This window comes from Diadema setosum, chromosome 17 (assembly GCF_964275005.1).
Source record: "Diadema setosum chromosome 17, eeDiaSeto1, whole genome shotgun sequence".
NCBI lineage: Eukaryota > Metazoa > Echinodermata > Echinoidea > Diadematoida > Diadematidae > Diadema > Diadema setosum.
In genome coordinates, this window is record NC_092701.1 from 35884185 (window position 1) to 35908519 (window position 24335).

The 24335-nt window shown below is 37.6% G+C and overlaps 1 protein-coding gene across 1 annotated transcript in view; it reads right to left on the reverse strand.

Annotated features, from left to right (window-relative positions):
- Positions 1-24335, reverse strand: part of LOC140240653 (uncharacterized) — a 61863-nt gene that overhangs the window by 36952 nt on the left and 576 nt on the right. The window contains exons 2-7 of the mRNA XM_072320407.1: positions 13219-13337; positions 10995-11107; positions 9993-10205; positions 4560-4601; positions 3719-3777; positions 614-732 (exon numbers count right to left, since the gene is read on the reverse strand). Coding sequence (XP_072176508.1) covers positions 614-732; positions 3719-3777; positions 4560-4601; positions 9993-10205; positions 10995-11107; positions 13219-13337 — 665 coding nt within the window. The remainder of the gene's footprint in view (positions 1-613; positions 733-3718; positions 3778-4559; positions 4602-9992; positions 10206-10994; positions 11108-13218; positions 13338-24335) is intronic.

The following is a 24335-nucleotide window of genomic DNA, read 5'->3' on the forward strand; positions in this document are numbered from 1 at the left end:
AAACCATCTTTTTTTTTTTTCAACGTCAATCTGGCCATACAAAGACTTATGAGGCCCTTATTACATAAATTGCACCATGGAAGAATGGATATTCAACAGACACAATGAGATGCCTTTATGGCTGCTGTGTGACTGGAGGTAAACATAGTGAAGTTCAAAATTTATGACCTCGGTCTCATATCTACAATTTTAAGTCTTTGTTTAAATAGGATTTATCTGTTGCAACAGTGTCTCTCCCCCCCCCCCTTACTCCTTACCTCAAACAAAGAAAGAGTGAAAAAAATAAGCTGGACTGTAACAGTAAAGAAAATTTGGGAAGTGTTCTAGTGCCGACATGGAATTCTTGTCCAAATCTCCATGCTTTCTGAGGATTCAACATCTGTCACCACTGGCACGGATACTGCTTCCAATCTGTGACATTTCACATCTTTGTATCACTGGTAACTATGGCAACAGACATCAACTGAAAAGGGCCACACTCTCCCCCTGTCATTTCAACAACTGCAGCACGTATGACCCCCATAACTGAGTCCAGCTGTTTGAAACATGTCGCTATGGCAACGAATCATCCATGAGGATGCCACTTTGGTGGTCTCAAAGCATTGGTACCCACCTCGAGACACGATGTGTCACCATGTCGAGGCTGCCCTCGTTGACGGTGTACTGTGAGATGCGGTGATAGGGATACATCCTCTCCTGCATGTGAGCTATCACATACCATGTGCCTGTGTACTACATGAATGAAAAACACGTTTATGGACACAAAGCTCTTTATACACACATGGTACCACGTGATCACATACCCAAATCAGAAATAAGATGGCAATGCAAGTGGCAGCTATCTATATCAACGTGGAGCCCTGATCCAGTTCATTTATGAAAATTTTGTGGAACAAGAGATGTGTAATTTTTTTTTTTTTTTTTTTTTTTTTTTTTTTTTTTTTTTTTTTTTTTTTTATAAAGAGCTGAACAGTAAAGTCTCATTAATTCATCCTCAAATCACTTGTGGTATTTCTTTTAGAATTGGCTATGCATAAATTAAGTGATTATTGCAACATAATTACGGGTAAGTGGGACTTGTAACATTTTGTTTTTTCAACTTGAAAAAAAAAATCATATGACAATTACAGGAATGTTCCTGTCTGATAGAAACTTTACTTCTTCAACCTTTATGGGAGTTGTCTAAATCATGTCTTCTTCAAACAATTATGACTAAAAGCTACAACAAAATAGAAATGTAGTCTTTTACATTCATCAAACACTTGTTTCTAAACATGCACTAAAGGCAAAATAGAGTTCAGTATGTAGATTTCAAAAAAGAGAAGAAAATGAAAATATCTATCAGAAATAGGGCAACATGACATGATGTAACAAACAAAGGTAGAATAAAAAGATGTGGTGTTGATAGTACATTGGTTACCAAACATGACACACTGTTACTCTTTCTCTGTCTGTGTGTGAGTGTGTTTCATATGGATACATAAATGACATACTATGCTGCTAACAATTCAAGCAAATTGACAGTACAGTGTATAGCATGTTCACAGCAGACAGAATAAGGATCACATACACATAGCCGTATCTAACTCAACAATGCAGTGCACACATGTGATGTCAATAAAGTGGACACACTTTGTACTGCTTATGTGCACTTTTATATCAAACTGTACTTTGCTCGGGACAGCAGTTAGGGCAACAAAAACCTGGGATGCTCAAGGGGGGAGTTCACCTACTCGTTCTCAACTGACTGACATAAGTTGTCTGTTTACATTGTGGGGGTATTATATATTATTTATAATATAATACATGCATAGGTGGTATACGATTGTAGATACAAGTGGTTCTGTTTTTGCTAATTTCACAAGTCAACTGTCATTTGCACAATGAATAAAATGCCAAAATAATTGCTTCAAGCAACGTAACAACCATTTATACCTTCTCCAAGAGGAGAAATTGCTTGTGTGTTTCACTTTTCAAAATGGGAAACTACCAGGTACTTGTCATTGTCAGTCTGTTGCTGCAATTCTCAATAAAATCAAATTCAACAACTAGTGGCATTGTCTCATTCATTTCAATTAGCATGATATAATGGCAAACAAAATTTATGATGAACTGTAAAACCAGAAAATTTGAGCCATGATACTTGCGCAAATTGGAGCGGAAGGCCTTTTTTGCGGCATGAAATTTTCGCAAATGGCCAACCATCAGTGTTACTACATTGTACTGGTATTCAATGCAATGGGTCGACAAAAAAAAAAAAAACTAGAAATGTCGCTTTGGCGACTGGTATGCCTCCGCCATAATGCATGATTTTCCCAATAGGTCTAGATAGTACATGTGGACAATGTGTGATTACATTTTCACAAAATTGGCAAAATATTGAAATGACAAGTTTGTCACAAATGTGTTGAATGTTCACCTTCCTTGACCTAGGTTTAATTGGATGAATAGGAGAGCGTGTATCTAGGGATTTAAGGACTTTAACTCGACTTTGACCCATTCATACATTTAGGCATTGAGTAATTTTCAAGGTACAGGTGTGGAGAAAAAGTGCAATTTCTCAATTGAATAGTAAATTGTTACCATTTTCATCTAGCCCTTGACCCTAAAATTCATAAGATAATCACTTTCAGGTAGAACATGCATAATATGTACTAAGTTTCAAGATAACTTGAGCCACTTCCGAGATATGGAGGAAAAAGTTAGTTCAGCACTTTCACTTGATCTTTGACCTTTGAGGCAAAAAAAGAAGAAAAAAAAACTTTCCAGAGAATTTCTATTAGGTTACACATGTATGCATACACCAAGTGTAAAAAAAAAATAACCCTGCTGGCATTGCATGATAGGAGGGAAATAGTACAATTTTGAAGTGTTGCACTTGACCTTTGACCCCTGACCTTTGACCCCATGAACCCTACATTCTCTAGATAATCACTTCCAGTCAGTATATGTATATACTATGTTTCATGAAGATACCTTGAACAATTTTCCAAGGTATGGAGAAAAAAAAAAGTTTTAATATTTTTACTTGACCTTTTGACCTTTCACCTTTGACCTCATGACCCAAACTTTCACCAGAGAATCTTAATTGCGTAATACATGTATACACTAAGTTTCAAGAAAATATCTTCAGGCATTCAATAGATATGGTGGAAATAGTGAAATTTTATGTATTTGACCCTGACCTTTTGACCGTTGACCTTTGACCTCATGACCCGAACTTTCACCAGAGAATCTTAATTGGGTAATACATGTATACACTAAGTTTCAAGAAAATATCTTCAGGCATTCAATAGATATGGTGGAAATAGTGAAATTTTAAGTATTTGACCTTGACCTTTTGACCTTTGACCTTGAGCATGTGCACCCAAAAGTTGATAGGCACAACTTCACCCCCTAATACAAATACATGCCAAGTTTCATTAGGATACCTCAACGGGTTTTGATAGTTACCTTGTCCACAAAATTCATTACGGACGGACAGAAGGACGGACGGACGGACGGACGGAAGGACGGACGGACGGACGGACGGACGGACGGACAACCCGAAAACATAATGCCTCCGGCACCACTTCGTGGCGGAGGCATAAAAAAAAAACTGTTACAAGCATGTTACTTTTACAAATCTTGACTCCTCGCACAATTCAGAAAAGTTTCATGCATGTTAAAATTTCTGGTTTTACAATATTACAACAGAAGAAAAGAAACACATTATTACCTGCTCCATGTCGAAGTTTGCCATGGTCTGTATGTCATCCACTGGACACATTCGCTCCTCTGGGATGTTCAAAAGTGAAAGTTTTTAAATAGGGACACTATCCTAAAAACACACGACAAAAACTACCACAAAAACTGACCTTATAATCTGAACTTTGCACACAACATCTTCCCTTATCCCTTACATCCTCGGATACTAAAAAGAAGACAATATAACGAAATCCAGAACACTACATGTATCATCACTGTATCTTATTAGTGGAAAATTGAGCAAAGAAAATGGGATTCCACTTTCTTTGCTCGATTTTCCACTAATAGATAATATTAATTTCTGATCATTTTTTCTCACTGTATCACTGTTTATCACTGTATCTTATGACACAATTAAACTTTGAGCAGAAAACTAGTCCATTCCTTAGGTAGAATGAATACTGTGAAAATGTAATGATGATAATAACATTAATAATATTAATAACAACAACAACAACAAATATAATGATAAAGTGTTTATGATACCAATGACAATGCTTCAACTGCCACTAAAATAACAGATGATATAATTTATCATGAACAAACAATGTACCCATAAATTCTTTACAGTGATAATGACACTTAGCCTATCAAAGTTTCTGAAATCAAAATTCTATAGCTAGACCTGAATACCTGTCACAATCATTTGCCCCTTAGGTGACGTCATTTCTTTTCCAATTTTTTGCATGGCAGTAGTTCAATCTAATGGCAGCTTATCATATGATAAAATATATAGGCTCACAAGCACTGTTGAACACATGTAAATTTAACAGGAAAAACTAGCAGCACATTGATTACATAATGACAATTACCATGTGCAGGATCTGAGGGTACACCAAGCTGTGCATCACAATCTGTAAGACAAAGTAAGGGGGGGGGGGGGAGAAAGAAAGAAAGAAAGATGATATGTCATCTTCACTTTCACAAATATTTGTGCATGAAGATGAATCTTACAGCAGTTTGATGATGGCAATGTGTAATAATGAGTTTTGATTAATTTGGGTTCATATCACTTTAATGGCTGTGAGAAGGCAACTGAATACTTACGAGCAAGCAACCATGGCAACTGCAACAAAGTCTCTCTTGATGGACTGGGCATTGTTGATGTTTAAATGCTTCTTGCTCTTGGGCACTAACACTTCTGACACACAGGGGACTTGAACCAGGGACCTTATGATCAAGGGTTTCAGGTCCAAACCACTGAGCCACTAGAGTTTCCTAATGCTAATTACTGCTGGTAAGCATATATTCTGTAATATTGTGGGTTAATAAATAAGAGACTATCTATACAGTCAGTTGTTCATAGTTGTGCCTATAATGGATACTAAGTAAATGTTTGCCACAGTGCATGCTAAATCAACAGGGCTCATAGGCCTACTCAATCTGCTACCCTTTGCCAATAGGACCAAAAAATCACCATCAGTCCTACAATGTAATAGTACAGTGTAATAGTTTGACCCTTTATTCTCTGATGCATACAGTTGACATTGTCTACTGATTTTCATTCGATCTTCTCTTGTTAGGAATTGACCTGACAAAGAAAAACAAAACAACTCGGAAGAAAAGTAGGACACCTGATGGAAGCATGGGGAAACTTTGACATAGTGCACTACAAAGCAAACAAGATCAAGTCCAAATATATCTCCATATGCATCCTGTATACTGGCACCACCCTGAAGTACATACAATGTAAACAAATGTAAGTATAATCAAACAAAGTGCATGTCAATATACTTCATCTACGAACAAACCATTCTGCTAAGTACTTGTAGTTACTTCCATTTGATTTGCCCTCAAGAGATTTTCTCATGTAAACTGGAGATAGTATGAATCTGCTCCCCTACCCTTTTATGTGCCCAATGGAAGTAACTACGAGTACCTAGCAGAATGGTTTGTTCAGGACGGTGAGTTGGCTCAGTCGGTAGCGCGTCTGCCTCATGATCATGCGGCCTGGGTTCGAACCCGAGTCTGGACTGAGCAATGTTGTGTGTAAACATACCGTCCCCTCTAGCAAGAGGCAAAACACTCTGTCCCTCAGATAGGACATAAAATGGAGGTCCTGTGTATGAGAGAGTCACAGCTCATGCACGTAAAAGATCCCGCTTCATTCATTCATCGCAAAGAGCAGGGTGTCTAAACCCGGTGAAGTGGTCCCACCCCACATCCAACTGGACCCCATGGAAGACCAGCTTAGTGTAGCTGAATATGGGCTATCCAGCCATCTTCACAGATGGAAAATGAACAACAACAACAACAACACAGAGCTACCAAGTCTCACGCATTCTGCGTGAGACTCAAGCATTTAGGGTCTGTCTCACGATCTCACGCATGGCACCCATTTTTCTCACGCATTGGGCGAAGTCTGCAACTTGGGCCTATCTAATAAGGAGCATAGCTCAAAAGATTAAAGTGATAGTTGGAATTGAAGGTATATTTCCCTTACGTCTTTCAAAATAAATAAAAAAAGGTCACTTAAGTATGCACCTGATAGCACCATTAAGAGCTAAAAACTGAAAAAGCTCCCTACCATGGGAGGCCACAGGGGGGAAAACCCTCCTACATCCTCGCTTGCGCGCACATTCGCGCGTCCAGATGCCGAACGATGCCGAGTCATGAAAATCTCACTCATAAAAATTTTTTGAACTTGGCATCCCTGACAACAATGTAGGGCAGGGTGAAGTATTAGAATATCAGTGAAGAGCTCTTTGTAGAAAATGTTCAGGAAAACATTTAGTTTTCTCTATCTCTGTCTTCATCTGTCTATTTTTTTGTCTCCTCCCCATTTCTATTCATCTATTTATTCATTTATAATCGATCTGTTTATATATTTATTCATCTATCTATCCATCTACATATTTATCTATCTATAGATATTTTTCTATCTATAGATATTTCTCTATCTATTTATATTATCTTTCTATCTTATCTATCAATCCATGATCTGTTAATATCTATCTACAGTGTATTTACCTATCTATTTATCTATTTAACCATGCATCTATCTATTTACAATGTATCTATCTTATCTATCAATCTATGATCTGTCTATATATCTACGATCTATCTATCTATCTACCTACTCCTCTCTCTCTCTCTTCTCCTTGAAGTATAGCTTTATGGGGAATAGAGTTGTTTCAGTGATTTGAGACAACAAGGGTGATTCACATGACCCTATAACTACTCATAGACATTTGCCATGCTACTTGCATGAATCTCAAATCTTTGAATCTCAAAGATCTACACAAACAGCTGTGAATACTAGCTGTCTGTTTAGCAATGAATTGTGAAAAGTGAATACACATGGCCGCAAGAACGAGAAGAATGGCCAGTGTACTGATTACTAAATGAGAAACTAATCTTGACTTTATAGCACTTCGTAATGCTAAATGCAAAAGTGGTTCTGACAAGGTCTCCTTTTCTTTGTATGGCACAATGTTCCTGGCTGACACCAATTGCTGACTATTGCTAGTCACCTGGGACAAACCATGAGAGGTTGGTATCATTCGCCCGTTTTCTTGTGTGGGTGGGTAGGTGGACCAATTTACCAGGTTAGCACCATGCTCTTTACGATGAATGAATGAAGTGGGATCTTTTACGTGCATGAGTTGTGACTTTCTCATACTATGGACCTCCATTTTATGTCCTATCTCAGGGGCAAAGTGTTTTTGCCTCTTACTAGAGGAAATGATATGATTCACAAAACATTGCTCAGTTAGACTCAATGAATATTGAACCCGAGCCATTTGATTGCTAGGCAGATGTGTTACAGATTAAACCATATCACTGAACCAAACATCTGAACTTTCCCACAATTACCCCAGCTACATGCACAAGAAAGGAAAATTCTTCCACTCACAGAACAGGAGGTAAGAAACGGTGGCCCAATACTTCCCTCCTTTTCTGACAAAACAACAAAAATTTCTGAACAGTAAACAGCTTAATGTTTCATTCTATTTTGGGATCTTTTTTCTGTTGCTCCTCCAAGAATGGAAAATCAGAGATAAATGGTATCAAGGACATCTCTTGCACTGAGAAAGTGGGTTTATTGTCAGTAATAGGGTCTTAACTCTCACAGCCCTGAAGGCACTTAGCTACAATTCTCTCCAACAATGCTGGTAATTACACCTCGCTGCATTCACAAAGGTCGAGTTATTATTGAATTGACTTGGATGTTTATCAAAATCCTGAAAATTTTGCTATGTACGCTTCTGACGTTGGCTCACAGCCAAGAGAAAAAGCTGTACTTATAATTCAGTAATTTACAACTGTGAGTTAACATCAACAAAGAATAAACAGTAATTAGGAAAATATAAACCAAAATCGAATTCTTAATCTTCAAAGAAACAATTCAAAAATCAACAAAGTAGGAGTTATTTCTTTGAAGACTCAGTAGTTATATGTTGTTCCATGCTAATTTTGTTAAACACAGTACACTGTATGTGTACCGAGCCTTCCACATGCACAAATTACATCTGTTTGCTTGTTTGTTTGTTTGTCTAGTTATTTTTGTTTTTTTCAGTAATCTGACCTTTAAAGCCTTTGAAAACACTGCAATTTGACTCATATATCATGTACAAAGAATATAGGTAGGACTTAATCACTGAATGGACAAGCCTCTAGTAATGCCTTCTCTCGAATAAATTTCATTTCATTTTCATAAATTATATTTCACTTCAAACAAAATAATATATTCCAGCTGGTATAATCATTAACACACCACAATTCTATGAAAACAAAATATTTCAGATATTTACTTCTTTATTAAAATGAACTGCTATATGTAGCAAAATCTAAACTAAGTAAAATGGAATAAATTAATGTTGTACTAAACAACAGGTAATTAGGAAAGCTGTTGGAAATGGAGGGGACTTCTGAAGAGCTAACCTTACATTTATATATGTTTATAATTGCAGTCCCCTTAAAAAAAAAAAATGCAACAAATATCTGAGCAAATTATGAAATCATGTAACGTTATACCTCACAATCACAAGACTATTATCTGATAAGAAATTAGGCCCAAAGCACCAAATCCTCTTTTCTAGGAGGTATGATTTAGGATTAATCTCCATATTAAAAGCTACAAGCTTTGTGGAGCCAAGTGCTGAATGAAGATGTTATCAGGTCCATTGTCCTTTAATGGCTGTTAGATTCATTGGCCCTGGGTGAGCGATACTTGCAAACAATTGGTTTGAAATCTATTCACAACACGTTTATCTTGCCCTGCATCTTGGGTCTGTGTCAAACTCTGATCAAAGGAGTTCAATAAGTTCTTCAAATCAAGCCTTCAGCAGTAATTGTGCATGCACAAGTGTTTGAGTGTGCATGTGTGTGTGTGCGTGTGTGTGTGTGTGTGTTAGGGGATGGAAGTTGGGTACAAGGGTTGCACAGACGTAAACTATTTTACAGATAAGTCTTGCACAGATGTACACTACTTTACAGAGAAGAGATCTTGTGGGTCAAGAACTCGTACTTGATTGTGATGCAAACTTTTGGGGGAGGAAGGGTGATTGCTTTTCAGTTACCAACAATGCGAAAAGAGATGAGATTTTCATGAAAGGTACTATGCCTTATCTGTCTTAAGCCTGTCAAAGTTTGATTTCAATTCATTTCTTAATTTCTAGGAGTTCCCCCACCCCATCCCACAGACCTGTTGTTGCCACACACAAGTGCAAACCTGGCTAGAACTCACAATCTTCATCCAAAGCATGTATGATGTACCTTTCAAACTTGACTCAACTTGTCCTGGATCTCCATTATGTCTATTTTTTCTTTTTCAAAATAAATCTGTTGATCTTTTTTTTTCCCCTAAGGGTATAGCCCACATCCCATTCTAACAACAACAACAACAACAACAAAAATACCAAATATACAAACAAACAGGAGTTCAAAAATTCAATCAAAGGGTGCCACTGTGGGATAATTCATGAACAACTTTTGTTCTAATTGCAGCACTGATGTAGACGACACAAACTTGGCAACCTTGGGTAATGCAGTTCTGGAATAGTTTTGATACTCCTGGGACCCTGCACAATGGATATAAAAGTTTTACAGGAAACCACAATTGATCATCATCATTTTCTTCTGGTTGTTCCAGCAAGTACACTGTGTATTTGTAAAATCCTTGTACGTCAGAGCTATACAAATGTTTGATTTAATAAGTAAAAAGACAAAAAAACAAACAAACAAACAAAGCAAAACCTGCTGCCATAATATGACTGATTGGATCTTTGTAATCAGATACTGACCTGTTGGTACGTCCACCATCCGGGCTCGATCTACGCACAGGTCAGCCAGGAGAGACATCATGTGTCGGCGTGCACGCCGTGTCAGCTCCCCGCGTCTGCTCAGGAACCACACGTGATCCGCACCTTCGGCACACGTGCCATCACTATCCAGCAGGTTACAGCTGTATACCAAGGCGTGGTCAACGTAATCCGTGTAAATGACCCAGTAATCCTCTGAAAAAAAAAAAAAAAGACAGTTGGATAACAGTACATGTCCTTAAACAGAATCCACTGTATAATTAGCTAAAACAAACTAAACAACAAACTGACAATACTTTGTCTCTCAAAATCAACTGCATGTGCTGCAATATAAACATCTTGCTCTAGATTCTGAAATCTACTAACAGTGAAGCTCAATTTAGTTCAAATCATTGAGTGGCAAGTTTTTACCAATTGATCTGGTACTTTATCGTACCGGTACTTATCTACAGGCTTTATAGCTAGTAGACAAATCTAAACACGTACCTGAATGGGTGGTGTAATTGCATGTTACACATTGAAACATCACTGAACTTTTTCTTTCACATACTAGGATGATGGAAGCAAATCCTTGATTAGATCTACCAGAGTACCAGTAATTACTGACAAAAATGACAAATGAATGAGGCTTGACCATTTGACAATTTGACAAGCCATCCATTCATAAACTTAACATATGGGCACACAGAGATCTACCTCTAAATTTGATTAAACCCGTTTTCTCTGAAAACGGGATTAGTTAATACACAGCACAAGCCATTCTCACAAGCAGTCTACTACAGTAGGGTCAAAAAAGTTATGCGGCTTCTTAGAATTGCCCTCATTATTTGAGCCTCAAGCTTTGTTTGGTGTCTTACGTCTTTCATTTTCCGATCACCTTTACAACACAGTTTGAACAGTAACAGAGTTACAGATTTGCAAAAAATTGAGTCAGTAATCTTTGGGTGATGGTCAATCTTAAATTCTCCAAAATCGTCATCTGACCTGGCAAGACATCAACTCCTCGAGGCTGCAAAAGGAGCTTGGAAGAGATGGCCGATCCTTCCGGAATGAAGGCATCCGCTTCAAACTGCACACTACTCTCGCAGCCATCTTGTCTGTAACAACACAAGAAGATATCGAGCCACATAAATGTCAGCTTGTGTAGCTTTGTCATAGAATGCCTCAACTTATTTTGTCATGGAATATGCATTGCATTACAATGGTGCACTTTTCCAATTCCAGCTACAATTTTACAAGGAATAGTTATGGCTGTGCAACAGCGATGAAAGTACGTGGGACTGTGAAACAACTACGGTCGGTTTTGTGCAAACTAAGCGTGGTAATGTCTAAATTAAGTTGTTATTAATGAACAGAACTCTTTGAAAATGCGAATAAACTAAGGCTTACGTCAGCGTGAAAACAGTAAACACGCAGAGTAAAGGCGTAGGGCCTACAATTGCCCGTTATTCAGTCTTCGCTACCGAGAGCAGTTGGCACTTGGCAGGCGATCGACGTTGACTGTACTGCGCTGGTCCACGTCCGTGGCAAAGGCCAGCGTGCGCGAAACCAGGGTCCAGGGAGGTGGAAAGAGATCTCTTTCCACCTCCCTGGCGAAACCTAAAGTTTTAGATAAAGTTTTGGTGACGTTAGCCTCTCTCTCAAGAGTCGGATCACGGAAAATTAAGGTTGATATTTCGCAGTTCAACCTTCGAAACGGACGAAGATTTCTTCGCGCAAGGTAGGCCTACTAGATGTCTATAATAGACCCAGTCTATGTCATATTTTTTTTTTTTTTCTGTGTGATCGTTTGTGTCTTTTGAAGAAGTACAAGCTCCAACTATTAAAATAATATAAATGAATATTTGGGCCCATGATTTTTTTTGTTTTTGTTAAGACTGACGTCACAATGACTATTGCAAATGTTCATCGTATTTGTTACCGGATTTGGCATCCATACTGCCTGTTGTCGTTATGAAGCTATCTGATACAAAATCTCTGTCAGGAACATAAGTGTACAAAATGCTGTTATTCAAGATTCAGGGCCGCTGCGGCAAGGTGGCGTGAAGCGGGTGGAGCACAGAACTTGAAGTGACAGGCCTGATGGTGTGAGCGGACGCTCCGGAGATCATAAAGGGGTATTAGAGGCATGTGATTGGACGAAAGTTTTGTTTAATAGCCTCCGCACGAGCCGTTCGGTCGTTGTGGTTGCCAATAATGTTCAACGTGTACTTTACAGTGTGTGCGCTGGTCATATTCGAAGCCAACCCAATCGAGCCAGAAATTAAATTGTTAGATTGGGATAAGACTAATGTTATTGACATTTTTTTTTTGTTTGTTTGTTTGTTTGTTTTTTTTTTGGGGGGGGGGGAGGGGGATGGGTCATTTCACTTTTATTCTATGTAAAGACATATATCTATTGAGATGATTTTGTTTGATTCTGATTGTTTGTATTATAATAAGTATTCATGTGTGTAGATTTTAATGTTTTATGTTCAATAATGTATGAATTAATTTTGTGTTACGATGAATGTTTATGTATTTTTATCATGGGCAGGGCTCTCTGGAAGAGCAGTACCTGCCGGTCTTGATGAGACTACCCTGTGGAAATAAAACTGAAATAAAATAAAATAAAAATAAATTTAGTGGGTTTTTTTTCATGCGCCTAGAACTCAAATCATATATAATTATCTTTTTCAAGGTTTTTTTTTCTTCCATTTTGATACCCCATCATAGCATTGCCATTTACACTTATTGGTTTTGTTTATTGTTCTTGTTGCTGCTGTTCTTGTGAGGCTATCACGCTCAAGGGGAAATGGATGGTAATGCACTGATTTCTACGATGAACATAATCATTTACAGTGATTGAATGACGCCAAGAAAATCTGATCATTTCAAACGAATTACACTGCATGGGTATATCAACGATGTATGGGGATTCATACTATGTAGGCCCTAGTTGTTCGTAACGGACAAACCATTCGAGCAGTTTTACAATTCCACCCAAAAACTTTATCATCGCACCATTTCTCGCCTTGAACGACCATTTTTTTTTTTTCTGATTCAGACTTTCTGCCTTAGATGTAAGCTAGATGCCTCCTAGCGGATGCTAGAGAAAAAAAAATCAAAACATAGCAGTCAATTTTAATGTCTTAGTTTGATTCATGCACGCGAAATTGATGATATCAGCCGAATCAAAACTCATACATCAAGTCGAAAAGTAACTAACGAGATTCGTTGTGTAGTCATTCCTAGAGAGCCATCCTCGCTGAGGGCGTAGTGCGACCTGCGATGAAACGGAGCGCCAGAAGCATCGGCATGGGCCACGGTAAACCAGGTCCCTTCATACTGGGGGAAAAATCAGATAAAAAACAAAAACAAAAGCAAATGCTGAATATTTATCAATTTCATATTCTATGCAGATCATGTCAATGATACAACGTTTGTACTTAAGCCCATCAAATAGAAATACAGATTTTCAATGAGACGAGTTATTATCAGTTAGAACAATATCAAGACACGCAGAAATTCGAAAGAAAACATGGTCATATGTGAAAATTAAGTTACTAGAAGTTAACAGGATCTTATAGTTTTGGATGAGACCTAACTTCAGGTTTCTAACATTTTAGGGTGAAATGATGAGAAACCTACTATGAAATACGAAAGATCATGTAATTTCAAGAAGAATTCAACATTTATTTGATGAAAATTAGTTTTGAAATTGCTGAGATACCCAAAACAGAGTAATCCTGATAAAACATGTAAAAGGTGGGACCCATTTTTTATTACGATTGCTTTATCTCACTTTGTTTTGGGATGTCTTAGCCATTCCAAAACCAATTTCCATCCAATAAACTTTGAATTTGTCTTAGAATGATTTCCTCTGTACTATTATTTTCATAAGTAGTTTCTTGGTATCTCACAAAAAGTTAAAAAGCCCAATCCTCGCCTCCACCAATACTGTACAATCCATTTAATCTAATGATTGAATTAAAAATGACAATGAATAAATCGAACTCATCCTGTTGATAACCCTTTCTGTACCACATGCTTTGAACAGAGTGTATATGCTATGTGATTTTCTGTGTCACTCTGTATGTGTATAACATACAAGGGGTTAACGTTCCAAAGAATGCATGCACTGAGAGTGTACTATGCTTCCGACTTACGTTTCCTAAGAACGTTGACACAGGTGCTTTGTGTCGTCATAGAAAAGATAACACCATTATGATACATCTAACTTCCGGTTTTTCCTGCTGAGCGCGTGCCTAGCGACAATTCCCATATATAGTGCCCCTCGTATAAACAGACACTTTCCTAATCTTGCTGTAGCTATCTATACTGCTAAAAAGTTATTTCAGCCCTAGTTTTCCTTAGGTTATCGGTGAAAAATTGCATCTGTATGCGACGAATGCAAGACAGGTCTAAACTACACAAACACATCGCTTGGTAAGGAGCACGGTTTTGATAGTCCACACAAGACACTCTGTCATTTATCAAAATAAGGCCCTGGATTAAAACAGATAATTTTTAGTTCGAACCTCACAGTGTCGTACAAAAGGTACCTGAAAATGCTGGAACTACATAAAAAAAAACCGAAGAGACTTTCCTGGTTCTAAAGAAAAAGAGGCCATAATTATTACGATAGAATCAAGACAGGTTCTCGACTCATCTCTAACCCCTTGGCTGTTTAAGAATAAAAGTATGAAATATTGGTCCAACAAATTAATAACTTGTATTGATAGTCAGGGTAAAGTATTCGAATCTCGTGTCGACTCTAAATCAACGAAAGCCATACATCACATCATGAAACCACGTCATTTTTGTTTTATTCTTGTGTTTAAACTGTCGCGAACACCAATGTCAGTGATTTTTCGTCAAACCTTGCCATTATTTTGGGCACCCCCCCCCCCAAAAAAAAAAGGTCCGAGTCCAAACTACAGCCCTGAATCAGCGAGTAATTACAAGATCTTCTATGGCCCAACTTTGAGCTTGCATGCTCAGTAATCTGTTTTGCACAGGTTCTGTTTCATTGAGACTTTAAAGCAAACAGATATCTGTTCATGCACAAAGGTTTGAGCAACCGTGATAGTTCGTTGGTATTACAAGGGGGTCTTCAATAAAGTCAAAACTTTTTAGACTTTACTCAATGTAATATGATATAGAAAAAAAAAAGGAATTAATTCTTCCCTGAGGTACCTTCCAACACTGCACCCCAAACATTGTCACTTGAGTCAATACAAATAAATCTCTCTCTTTTTTTTTCTAAGGTAGATTTCAGTCAGGAACATCAAACATTGCCAAAGAAAGTTTGCGTTGTCTGGCATTCACGGAAAAGGAATAGAAAAATAAAATCAGACACAAAAATGTGGGTCCGTCGAGTAAATACAGTCTGTTTTCCGTCCTGCTTTGTATTATTTGGGTCCTTCACCCCCCCCCCCCCCACTCCCGATTCGGTTCCAGGGTCTGAATGGACCTCACGGAAAGCAGTTATAAAGAAAATTTGTTTTGCTTTAGGTGCTGGGAACTGTTTTTCTTGCTGGGGGCGGGGGACTTCTCGTTCCGGTATCATGATATTATTAGCACACAGTCTCCTGCTTCTGACGACAAGGTGGTTTCAAATGAAGAGTTTTATCGCAAAACGAGCTAAATCCATTCTTGTTTTAAGTTGAGATATTTGAGATTAAAGCTGCAGAAAAAACAAAGAAAATAATAAGAAAATACAGAATACTTTTAATCATAACTTTTAGAATATTCCTTGTTATGTTACAAGTGAGGTATTATCGGAAAGGTTTAATTTTGCTCTATTTGATGATAGACTTACTTTGAAATGTTTAAAAAGGCGCTTAGCTCATTTTGCAATAAAACTCCTCAATAGACATACTGTATATATGGAGATCATTTTCATTATTCCAACAACAACAAAAAAATACCAGATACAAAACATACAGTACAAAAATATTTGTTTATCATTTATTAAGATGTCACAAATGTACACACAAGTAGTTATGTACATGTATCAAGGCTGTATGCATGGTTGTTGTAATGTGTATGTACACGGGGTGACCAGATTAATGGAGAACATTCTATACCGGTATGATATAGATATAGTACATACAGGTGGACCAGATCAGTGGAGAATTTTCTAGGTGGTATACAATGTAACTACAGTACATTCATGTGACAGGAAATACACTATAGCTCACTCAATCTAGAATGATTTCACCCATTCCAGATATATTAATATTCTGGGAAGTGCTTACATATTTGGCTGAGTGAGGCACTGTCCCTGTAGCCCAATGTGATTGGTAGTTAATTTTGGCAATGATGTTATGCACATAGTTAGGCAGTGAGTCATCCAGGATTCCTGGAACTTGGACTTGCTAGAATATTCGAGTGTGTAGCCCCAGGTTGGAGAAAATTACAGAATGTACTAGAAAGGGGTGAATGGATAGTATATAAGCCGGAGAAATTCTGAGGTAGGCAGAGTACCCAACACCTCTGCTCTGAGAGTTGCGTCACTTCTGGCTCTAAAGCGACTTGTTATAGTCAGTCCTGTGTTACCTGCTGACCTGTTATGTTTGTGGAGATACGGCCTGGGAGACATTTTGCCTGCAGAGAATTAATTTGCCTACATTGGAGATAGACTCCATATTTTAATGTCAACGGACATTGCTACGGCAAAGCTGTGACGGACTGGATTCCTAGCTGGACATTATTAAGTGAATCATCATTCAACGCATCAACTGGACGTGATCGTCATAACGTTTGGATTCTGCACTTTTCGCCGTGGACATATTTATATCGTGGATTTTACCCCGGATCTATACCTTGGACTATCGTAACCTGCACCTCTGGATTTACGTCCAAGGTATCATTCATCGGTGCATCGTGGATCATTCATTTGTGCATCGAGCATCATATTTGGACATTTCCAGGGATATTGCATGTAATGCATGTAAGTGATTCCATTACCGATTTGTAATTGTTTCTATTGATCATTATTGTACTAATGTGAAAACCGATTCCGAGTCTGTACCCACAATATCACTGTTAATAAACCGCCTGAACATTAGTTGATTGTTTCTTTTGTGCGATCATTTTCAGAGTGATTTTGGTCGTAAAAAAGAATACATAATAGCGATAAAGATCATTAAGTATATTATAAACAAATTATGCAAGTGCGTAAAATGATCGGGAATGTATACTTTAAAAGATTGACCAAAAAGTAGATGTAACAAAGGAAAAAGTTGTCCATTGAAAAGCAAAGCTTGTGGGCCGTGAATCATTTAACACGTGATATGTAATGAATTATCATAAAAATTATTCATGTAGGCCAAACAGACGGTAACAAAAAATCATAATCATAAACAACAGCTATCAAAATATACACATTACAAATAGAGACACTGTCATTAAACAACCCATATATACCAGAAATTGCTGTATTTATGCTGCATTCCTCTGTAAATATCATTCCATAATTGTTTATCTCGCCTTTGATAAATAAAGGGTAATTTTCATCGAAGAGAACGGAAAAAATTCATTGATAGAATGCGTAAAACATTATTGATGATAACGGAAGTTTCACATAGTGGGTACACAAAGTATCGATCACGCGATCACATGCATTGAACTGAATCGGGCGATGAAAACTTTGCCCCACATTTCTCCTATTGTTTAAAATGCAAAAAGAAAGCTACTGGAAAAAAAACCCATGTTCTTTACTTCTTCTTTTTTACTCACTTTTCATTCGTCGTTTCTTGTCATTTATTTTCATATTCCTACAATATTACTGAAGGTATAGGTAAAAAATAAAATAGTTGCACATTACAATTGACCATTCTTAAAACGCATGAACTCAAACCATAAACAAAACTAGTCAATGAAGCAGTCATGTAGGAGTGTGTACCTACATTATTTTAAAACATGATAAGCTTACGTAAAAATATATGACTCATTTGATTGAGAGTTTATCTTTCTGGTTAACATAATTCATTATCAAATTTGTATAGATTTTCACTCACACTGTGCAACATCAGTCACTTTAAATTCAAACACTTTTAGTTTGTGTAAGTGACTTTGAGTATGCGAGTGTGTGTGTTTGCTTTGGTGTTTTTCTTGTTTTGCTTTCCTGTTACTCTCACTTAATGGCTGTGTATAAAAATAGATAAAATCAAATTTAACATTTATGTAGTGTCTAAAGCAATCTCAATAAAGAGGCCACAACGCTCTACTTTTGAGGATTAATCGGGGAGGGGGATTCCGACCGTCTCCATTTCGTTTATTGGGCCTTAAACGTATTTACCAATCGTGTTACCCGTCTCCGCTTTGCAAAATTTAATACGGAGGGTAAAGAAAGCTATTTGAGAACCATTAAAAGTCTCGTCTGCTGAACACAAGTGAACGGTAGGTATGTTATGCACGCACCAACTTTAGGCGAGCTCAGAAAAATTGCTATTCACCAAGGACATAGTTATTTGCCTGAACGGACCTGGAGTGAAAGCTGAACATACATTTCCGAGCTTTAAAACACGTGCACACACCATCAAATGAGAGAAAGAAAGTTGCACGTGTACATGCCACGTAGATATAAAAAAAAAACCGCCATTCCTATGTAGAGTTTAATATCTTCGTTCGTTTAAAAATGTATGAGATCTCATTTGTGTTCACGCATGCACACATCCTAACATAACGTTGATAAATGCCTTAAAGGTATCGTAGGCCTACAGTTTTGGTTGAGACCTAATTTAAGGTTTCTAACATTTTTTTTGTGAGATATATAAATACGAAATATGAAAAAGCCTGTAATTCTATGAGGAATTCAACGTTTATTTGATGAAAATTGGTTTTGAAATGGCTGAGATATCCAAAAAAGAGCGATTCTAATAAATCGCTTTGTTTTACTTTGTTTTGGGATGTTTCAGTCATTCCAAACCCGATTTTTATCAAATAAACTTTGAATTCCTCTAAAAATGGTATGTTCTGTACTAAGTGATTTCTTGGTAACTTGCAAAAAGTTAAAAGCCCAATTCTCATCTCCACCAATACTGTACCATCCCCAGAGTTAATGACGAATATTGCGGACAAAATACTCCTAAATTAACTCAACCATTGTGCTCTACTATTTCCTGGTCACTGATTCCGCCACATAAAGCTGCCTCCTTTTCAAATCTTCAACCAAACTACTCTGAATTCAGGAGATCATTATAATGCTAATATCAAATTGGGAAATGCGTTCACAGAGAATACCGCCTTTCAAAATTTCAAACAAAACTACCTAAATTCAAGCAATTTATCATACCCCAGCTTTTCCTGGGAAATAAGTTTCCACGGAATGCTTCCCATTCAAGAAGCCAACAAGTGTTACATCATGTTCGGAGGTCAACAGGATAAAGATGAACAAAAACCAGCAGAGTCTACAAAATTGTTGATGAATGCATTTAAGAGTAATTTACTTAATGATTATATAGTACTCGGCTTCCTGTGATTTGAGTTTCTACGACTTCATGAGGCTGTATCTCCTTTATGTGCAGTGACCCGAACCCGTACAAATCTAATCTTTGTATACCATATAGCCAGTCACACATGGGCGATGATCATACCACCCTTTCGTTGAACTGGAAACGATTTTCATGAAACCCCAGCGTCCTTCGCGCTATTGTTCCTTCTCTTCTTTGTCTAATCGAGGACACGGGGCGGAAAGATTCGATGGACACTTATCCAATCTTTTTTTTTTTTTTTTTGAGAGAGAGAGAGAGCTTGACCGCTTCATAAGTAGAACAAATAGACAAAAGGACACAACGTCCACTTTAGGTCTTTCGCCAGCAAAATGCGCTGTGTGGTCAATACACAGAAACGTTTCCTTGCAGTAATGCCTGAGGAGATATTGAATTTAATTTAAAATAAGAAAAAAATAAATGAAGGGGTACAACCAGAGCAGTAAGGGTTTCTTTATATACAATTAGACCGAAACAAATATGAAAGTTATTAAATTTTAAAGTTTGGCATATTGTTAATATTTTCAAGGATACTGATATTTCGGTCAAGCTCATTAGATATCTATGATGTGAACTAAAAAAAGGAAAGGAGATGACCTAAAAAAAAGTACAAGGGAAATGAGGCTGCGCGCAAATACATCATGTATATCATTCTAAACTGATATTGTACATACAATAAGTACATCGTTGCTGGGGTGACAAGACCTTGTATCTGCAATTTTGGTGAAATGACTTTTTTGGATTAATAGTCAAATAATGGGTTAAGTGATGTCCTGTCCAAATCCCAACTGTCTTATTCCAAAAATGAAGCCACCACGGCATGTCAAAGGAAAGGCTATCCCATTCGCTTTAGTGCTTTTTCCGCCATGTTTTTTGGCTCTCCTGAACATTTGGCATTTTGTAGATACGAGGTCTTGTCGCCCCAGCGACGACATACAATTTTAAAATATATGGATATACTTATTCAAGTGGCTTTTATTTATAATGAATGTATATTCCTGCATCTCCCCAATCATGTCTAGAGATTCTTACACATAATATGCAGCAAAATAAACATGGGAGAACTACAAAATAATACTTATAAGAAGAACGAAGACAATCTTAAGCGATGTAAATCCTAGAGATTCACCTGCCAAAGAACCATAATGAATGAGAGAATGGAATTATTTATCACACATGTATATCCAGAGTACCTGGACGTAAGGGAGCCAACAACCTCGCATTAGGATTATGATTCAAAACTTCATACAGGGGGGGATAATTAACAACATGAATATCGTGAAATATGACAAGGAGATGACGAGAAGAGGAAGTTGTATGATATCATTTCTTTTAATATCCTGCCATAGATTCTTTCAGCTATTCTTGTTTCTCTGAAGTTTTCACGGTCGTCTCCCCAAAGAATTCAGGCCCCTCGATGGCTTCAATACAGGTATCGCTTTACGGAGAAGCGAAACATGTCATGCATGGCGGTGACCAGAAAAAAAGAAAAGGCCTTTCGAAACGAGCCTAAAGTTTGACTCAGGGCCAAAAATGTACAATTTAGAGTTCACCACCGCCTTCCCTGAGTAAAGATGATCGACAGCTCAAGATGCGTGGCAACGGTTGACGGTTCGTTAATCCGAAAACGAAATAAGATTCGTTGTTCCAAAGGTTCGTTAATCCGAAATGAAGAAAAAAAAAGTTCGTTTCGGGGATTCGTTATTCCGAAGGTTCATTAATTCGAAACGAAATATAGTTCCGAAGGCTCGATAGTGCGCACTTTCAATTTGCGGAACAACGAACCTCATTTCATTTTCAAATTAACGAACTTTCGAAATAACCAACCACCGGAATAACGCCATAATTTATCAGATTAACAAACCCTGTCGAATTTTCGGAATAACGAACATCTTGGCATAGGGAATTTGAGTGTTTGGGAATTACAAATTTTATTGAATTTTAGGATTAATGAACCTTCGGAATAACGATCATGACCCGAAGCAACGACGAGAAAATATCGCTCTTGAGAGCTTGATAGGCAGTATAATATAATATGTTCATGATTATCATTTCATTCATTCATTTAATTAAATTTTCAACAGATTTTAGTCGTAACACACATCTACACATCAAACAATGCTTAAAAAAAAATGAAAACCCCTTTAAATAGAGAATGAAGTTTACATGATTATTTAAAGTTACAGAATGCACTAAGTCAGTCTACATTATGTCATATTTATATTTGAAAAATCCGATTAATTTTGGTGTATGAACCTGGAGACTAACTAAGTGTGTGCGACAGTTTGTGTATGTATGTTTGTGCCTTTAGGGTGTGTCACTAGAGAGGATGAAATAAAAACAGCAGGGATATGCCATTTTCATATTTTCGGCAAAAGGCCTTAACTAATTAGGAATGACTTCATTGACACTGAATAATGTGCCACAGTGCGTCACAGTATACGCGCCTAAACTTGGATCAATGCTTTATAAGATGTCCATGAACATGGAAACTTTTACCTGTGTGTCAGATGATTTCGCTGAAATAATGCTTTCCATAACACGCTCTTATCATTAATACTAAAACTTTCATCGGTTGGGGATGACAATAAATTTAGATTTTAAGCTTCTACCAACCTTTAATTGTAGTGGGCAAGCTTTCGTCCTACTCCTGAGGACTTTCTCAAGCCTTATGCAGTGAGGTGTTGTCTTGCTACCGTTGCCTGTCTTTGTTGATCACTGTAGGACGAAAACTTGCCCACTACAATTAAAGGTTGGTAGAAGCTTAAACATTTAAATGTTCTTATCATTGTTCGTCTATTTGTTAAGCACGACCATGGTGGCCAGAGTAGTAAAGCTTCATTACTTTTATCTGTTTACAAAAGGTACATGACGTAGACGATAATCTTTTCGTATACCTTTCATACCTGTGGCTATGTGTGTGTGCGTGTGGGGGATGCATCTTACATGTATTGCTTTTTAGCATTCCTACCCATTTCCACCATTTCCACATACTTTTGATATTCTGCAAAATCATACATTTCTTTTATAATATATTGTGATGTAATTTGTGCATTAGATTTCTGTGAAATATTTAGGAGCCTGTACGTGTTTCTACTGGAAATAGACATGATAGATGAATGAATGAATGAATGAATGAATGAATGAATGAATGAACGAACGAATGAATGAATGAATGCAAGCTGAGAGAATTAGGAAGAAAATGACGAAGAAAAACCACACTGTTCAGGGCTGTTCACAATGATTGGCATTGGGAAAGGACACGTTCTTAGAGACCTCTTCTTTATCAAACATGTCTTCAGAGAAGCTGTACATTTTCAACTGAAAATGACGACACGGATTCTTTCTCAGTGGCACTGGCTATACATTCAAAGCATGCCTATCGATCAGTTGATCCTTTTCTACCGTTTGGTACTGTGTGTTGACCTTCGATTTTTCATTTGTTTGTATCTCATATGAAGAATTTTAAATTTAGTGTAAAGGAGCCTGAATACGTCAACAGATATGAAGTAACTATCGTTTGCAAAATACGCTTCATTCAAGCGTACGGCACAGTGGGTGCCTGGTTGATACCGTTTGCTGACTATTGCCAGTCGCCTGGAGCGAACCACGAGGGGTCGGCTTCATTCGCCCGTTTTCTTGTGCATGAGGGTGGGTATGCAAAATACGCTGATAACGGTTGATCGGAGTCGTTGTGGCACAGTGGTTAAGATCAATGGTTATCAATCAAAAGGTTCCTAATTCAAGTCCTCTGGCGGCACTGGTTTTGTGCCCCTAGGCAAGGCTCTCTATATTCTTTGCCGAGTCCTTCGAAGAGAAAGAGACTCGCTGAATGGATCATTCATCTTTCACCTCATGAACTAATATTCGAACCTGTCCATTGCACTCATAAACATTCATTATTTGTATACTATACACTCTTATTGTTTTAACTTGTAGTCCCTTTACACTGGTGAAAATTGCCTATGAACTAGGAACAGAGTTCAAACCCTCTCCTACCATTTCACTCGTGTGGTTAATTGTTGATTATAATCTGTAAACAGTACCGAAGGGCCCCATATCCGCTGAAAAGCATGAAACAGATGAGAGGATGAATGGATGCATAGATTATCAAACACATATAAAGAGAAAGATAGAAGGAAAGGCGACATTATGAAACACAAGAGTTACTGGAAGAAGGACGTAAATGATGTGACATCAGAAAACGTGAAGTCACGATACAAAACAAGACCATGATGGCCATACACTTCCCTCCTCTCTTCTGTTTTGCGGGCAAAGTTGAGGGATCGGTCAAGGGTACAAATCGTGCAACAATGCCTACAACTTCGACAGAGAGGGGAAATCGAAATAATCGTGTATGCCTGCAAAATCGTAGTGTTCGGTATAATAGTGTTCAGAGGTTAGACTTAAAAAGTCAGTCAGTAAATATCCAAGTAGGAGACCTATATATAAAACTTGTTGCCTTGCTTTACAGTCATTAGATGTCTAGACGGAGATGTAAAACTGTAGTAGGCAATACATTACTGTGGAGTGCATCCACCTATCAATATTTTCAATGAGCAAACTAATGGTAACGTGGTACAGCTACAGATCATACTAGAAGAATTCTCATTTAATGAGCGGACAAAGTGTACGATTATTTTGTGACCATTCACGATGTTTCATCTTGGCTGTTATCTCTATACCAGCATGTTTGCGGACAGAGCCTGGAGTCGAACAGAATAAAGTACTGTAATACAGTATGAGGCGTCGAAGAGCAGAGTCTGCTTGGCATTCTCCTGCATCGTCCCAACTTTCGAACATCTTTTTCTGTCTTGCCATCAATCACAACAAACGTTTAAAGACC